General features: G+C 46.5%; 1 protein-coding gene across 1 annotated transcript in view; it reads right to left on the bottom strand.

Moving 5' to 3' along the window:
• Window positions 1-286: 286 nt before the first annotated feature.
• Window positions 287-4298, bottom strand: part of LOC103473154 (calpain-2 catalytic subunit-like) — a 21180-nt gene continuing 17168 nt past the window's right edge. The window contains exons 25-34 of the mRNA XM_017303885.1: window positions 3599-3898; window positions 3489-3528; window positions 3081-3146; window positions 2942-2999; window positions 2717-2781; window positions 2559-2627; window positions 2379-2457; window positions 2182-2295; window positions 2047-2105; window positions 287-939 (exon numbers count right to left, since the gene is read on the bottom strand). Of these exons, the coding sequence (XP_017159374.1) occupies window positions 913-939; window positions 2047-2105; window positions 2182-2295; window positions 2379-2457; window positions 2559-2627; window positions 2717-2781; window positions 2942-2999; window positions 3081-3146; window positions 3489-3528; window positions 3599-3898 (877 nt within the window). The 3' untranslated portion in view covers window positions 287-912. The remainder of the gene's footprint in view (window positions 940-2046; window positions 2106-2181; window positions 2296-2378; window positions 2458-2558; window positions 2628-2716; window positions 2782-2941; window positions 3000-3080; window positions 3147-3488; window positions 3529-3598; window positions 3899-4298) is intronic.

Consider the following 4298-nt stretch of genomic DNA (forward strand, 5'->3'; position numbering starts at 1 on the left):
TAATTACTGGTGTAGTTACTGGTGTAATTACTGGTTAATTACTGGTGTCTTAGCAAAACAAAGATAAAAATATCTCCTCTAAACATTAAATCCTAACCTGGGTAAACCTTCAGAGCATGTTGTGAAAGACCGTTAACGGGTCAATCTGTGGGAGTTCTGGTGAGCTGACCCATCGACCAGAACCAGTGGACTGGGTTTGGACCTGTAGTGACCTGGTTCTGATCCGGTTTATTTATTAACCGGGCTTTAGGTTCTGATCCAGGTTGAAGTATACAGACAGTCACAGTCAGCTGATCTGCGCCACTTTATTAAAGCTGTGGGTTCAATAAACCCTGAGCAGGTTCTCACAGGCATAAATACCGAGGAGCTACAGCGCCCTCTGTCAGGTCAAACTGGTACAGCAGGAGGGAGGCAGAGCTCAGGACTGTTGGTCGGTTCTGGGTTGGACGACCCGGTGGAGCCCAGCTGCAGGTCAGAAGAAATGAATGAATGAATCTGTGTTCTCAATTTGAGGATGAAACTTTCTTCATTTGTTAAATAACCTCTGAAATGAAAGCAGCTGATCACAGTGAATGACTTCTGACTGCAACTGAACACCAGAACCAGAACCAGAACCAGTTCTGAGTACCAATGAGAGGCTGCTGATGGACGAGCCGCCTCACCTGACCAGGTGAGTCCTCTCAGGTTACACTGAGTTGGTGGATTCATGCATGTTAGTGAAGGTTATGATAATTAACAGGTAAATATGAATAAATACATTAAAGTCAGACTCCACACTGGAGCCTAATTATTATATGATGATGATTATAGTAGTAACTCTAATATTGTGGACATTTTGCAGCTCAGTGGAGCAGCAGCATCTTCTGTCTGGGTGTTTTGCTCTCATCCGTCCTCTTGGGGGCGCTCTGGGTTTCAGCCACACATGGTCACAAAGAGCCACTGTGGAGAAGAAGCAACAGACAAACGGTGAATGTCAGGCGCCCCCTGGTGGCTGCATTTCCTGTCTGTTGTCATGGAAACGTCAGTTCATTTGAGTCTTACTGGATAATCAGTTCATTAGAATGATCCGTTCATCAGATCACAGTTCATTTCTACAGAACAGCGCCTCCTCCAGCACAATCTGTGTACTGCATTATTCAGAACCGGATCCGGGACCAGAACCCGGAAGACCCGCCCAGCAGGACGCCGACCGCCTCCCAACTGAGAATGAATAATCCAGTGAAGTGATTCGCTTCAGTTCATTCACTCATCGGCGGTGACTGCTTTAAAAAATTTAAGAAGAAAATAAGTTCGCACCGTGTCCAAGACTGTAATGCCAAGTAACATTATTATTAATTATATTTTTATGTTTTTTGTTTTCAATTACATATGTAAGTTTCACATTATTCCAGTAACAAAAAGGATTTTGTAAATCTCATAAATTAACAGTGAGCTGGTGAAACTAGATGAATAAATGAAAGTCTGATGTTGGAGAAGTAAGCTAGCAATATTTATTCTAGCGATATTTATGCTAGTAATATTTAACCTACCAATATTTATGCTATCAATATTTATGCTAGTAATATTTAAGCTAGCAATATTTATGCTAGTAATATTTAACCTACCAATATTTATGCTAGTAATATTTATGCTATCAATATTTATGCTAGTAATATTTAAGCTAGTAATATTTAAGCTAGTAATATTTAACCTACCAATATTTATGCTATCAATATTTATGCTAGTAATATTTAAGCTAGTAATATTTATGCTAGCAATATTTATGCTAGTAATATTTAACCTACCAATATTTATGCTATCAATATTTATGCTAGTAATATTTATGCTAGCGATATTTATGCTAGCAATATTTAAGTAACAGAAGGAAGAAGTTAATATCCTCCAATCAGGTGGAAACACCTACAAGGTTCCTTCATCCAAGATGGGAATGACCAGAGTGGTTTGGAATCATCAGTCAGAATACAGGACATGACTTCGGCTAACTGGACCAAGTCCAGAGGGCCAGAACCAAGCTGTAAAGTAAAAGGACAGAACAAGGTTTGGTACCTCCATGAGGTTCATCTCCACAGTTCCAGTCCCGTCTCTGTCCAGACCCTGGAAGATTCCTGACCAACAGACTCCAACAGGTCAGTTCAGAACCACATGAACAGAACCGGCTCCTGGATCAGGGTGTGGACTTACTGAACATGGTCTCCAGTTTGACCAGGCAGCAGGTGAAGTTGTCGAAGTCGATGATCTCATTGTCGGCGTATCGAGCGATCAGCATCTGATACAGCTTGTTGTTCAGTTTGAACCCTGCAGATGGAGCACATCCCGGGTCAGGTCCGGAGAACCAAGCCCGGTCCAACCCAAACTTCTTCCGGGAACATAAAACTCACCGCCGTTTTCCAGCGCCAGACGCATCTCATAAGAGTTCATGCAGCCGGACTTATCCAGATCAAACTCTCTGAAGATCCCCTGGAACACGACATTATCCCCTGAAAATCTCAACTGGACCCAACGGTCCTTAACCCTGACCCGTCTGGGTCAGAACCAGCCTGACTACTCCACTGACTCACCAGCCACTTCCTAATCTTGTTCCAAAGGATCTGAAACTCCAGCAGACCGAGCCGAGCGCTGCCGTCTTTCTGAGATCCAGTTAAGGTCCACCTGATCCAGACCCGGTAATGTGTTCAGGCCGGGTCAGAACCGACCCTGTCATTCAGAGGGAGGATACGTCCATAAGGCTGACCATGGCCCGGCAGGACTCCATGCTGAATCCGTCCGTCTGCAGGTCTCTGTCTGCAACAAGAAGCAAGAAGCATCTTCAGGAAGTGGAACCTGAAACCTTCAGGTTCTGGACCCAGACCAGCTCCACCCACGGTACACCTGGTACATTCTGTTATGTGGAACCTGATTGGCTGCAGAAACATGGTGACCCGCCCCACATGTGCAGACTCACGTTTGGAGACGACCCTGTTGAGGACGGTTCTGAGCTCCCGCACTGAGATCTCCATGTCCTGAGGACAGACAGCAAACAGTGAGCAGGTTCCTGAGCTCAGCGCTGAGCAGCCAATCAGAGCCGCAGGAGCTGAACTCACGTCTCCGGACAGCTGAGCAAACAAGGACCTAAAGGAGTCGTCAATGTCCTGCTCAGAGATTTCCTCCTATGGACACCAAAGGCAGCATCAGCCCAACAGAACATCTTAAAGAAACAGTAACGCGTTACTGACCCCTTTCTCCAGGAACCACTAATCCAACGCGTTGCTTTTTCAAATCTGATGCTAAACAATCAGTTCAGCCTCATAATGGAGACACAGTGTTGATGCTACTATTACAAAATAACCTGCTACTAAGTTTAGGCAGAGATCAAAGTTCACAGGTTGTTGCCAGCAGCTGCTGAAAGTCACTAAAACGCAACTTTTAATGTAACTGAGTTACTTTCCAAATCAAGTCATCAGTAATCCGGTTAAAGTTGCTTTGACTAGGCTCCACTGCTCATCTCTCACCTCCTCATCCAGGTTGGCCACCAACACGTCGTCCAGGTCCCTGCAGGTTCACATGAGCACCAATCAGAGGCTGAAACCAGAACCACACCGTCTCGTTGTCTCTCACTCACTCGGTCTCAGACTGTTTCTCAGTGAAAACCCGGAGGACAAAGTCTGCCTCCTTCGAGGGTTCAAACGTAGACGGGACGATCAGGTACTCTCCGGGCGGGAGGCGGAACCTGGAGCTCACCTCCCGCAGGTTGATGAAGCTGTCGGAGCGAGCGCAGGAGGAGCGGCGCAGGAAGAAGTCCTTCTTCATGTGGACACCTGCAGAACCTCGGACCTGCCGGGTGACCGGACCCGGAGCATCAACGTCGTTCCCAGAAACAGAACATGTGAGACAAATGATACGAACTGACCTCCTTGGGAATCTGTGGATGAGACAGAAAGAAGAAACACTGAGAGTCAACAGAACGTCTGTAATGATGAAACCGGACCTCAGGGCGGTCCGACAGGACTGACAAGAGGTTCTGATGTTTGCTCCAATCTGATCTTACAGCAGCTGATCGAATCAATCACCAGCAGATATTCCTGCTGCGTTCCAGCGAAAGGCTGAAGGGGGACCAACGGTACCAACGGTACCAACGGCACCAGGTGGTACCGTTGGTACCAGGTTGGCTTGACTCAGACAGAGAAAGAACCTCAGCAGCTGGAGCTCTGGTTCCAGTAGAACCGGGTCGACCGGACCATCAGGAGGGAAACAGCGTTAGGGCAGCGTTTCTGGCAGGGCGGTCAGTTTCCACGCAGCTCTCAGAGAACGTGCTGCTTTAG

The sequence above is a fragment of the Poecilia reticulata genome, linkage group LG1 (assembly GCF_000633615.1).
Source record: "Poecilia reticulata strain Guanapo linkage group LG1, Guppy_female_1.0+MT, whole genome shotgun sequence".
NCBI classification, from domain to species: domain Eukaryota; kingdom Metazoa; phylum Chordata; class Actinopteri; order Cyprinodontiformes; family Poeciliidae; genus Poecilia; species Poecilia reticulata.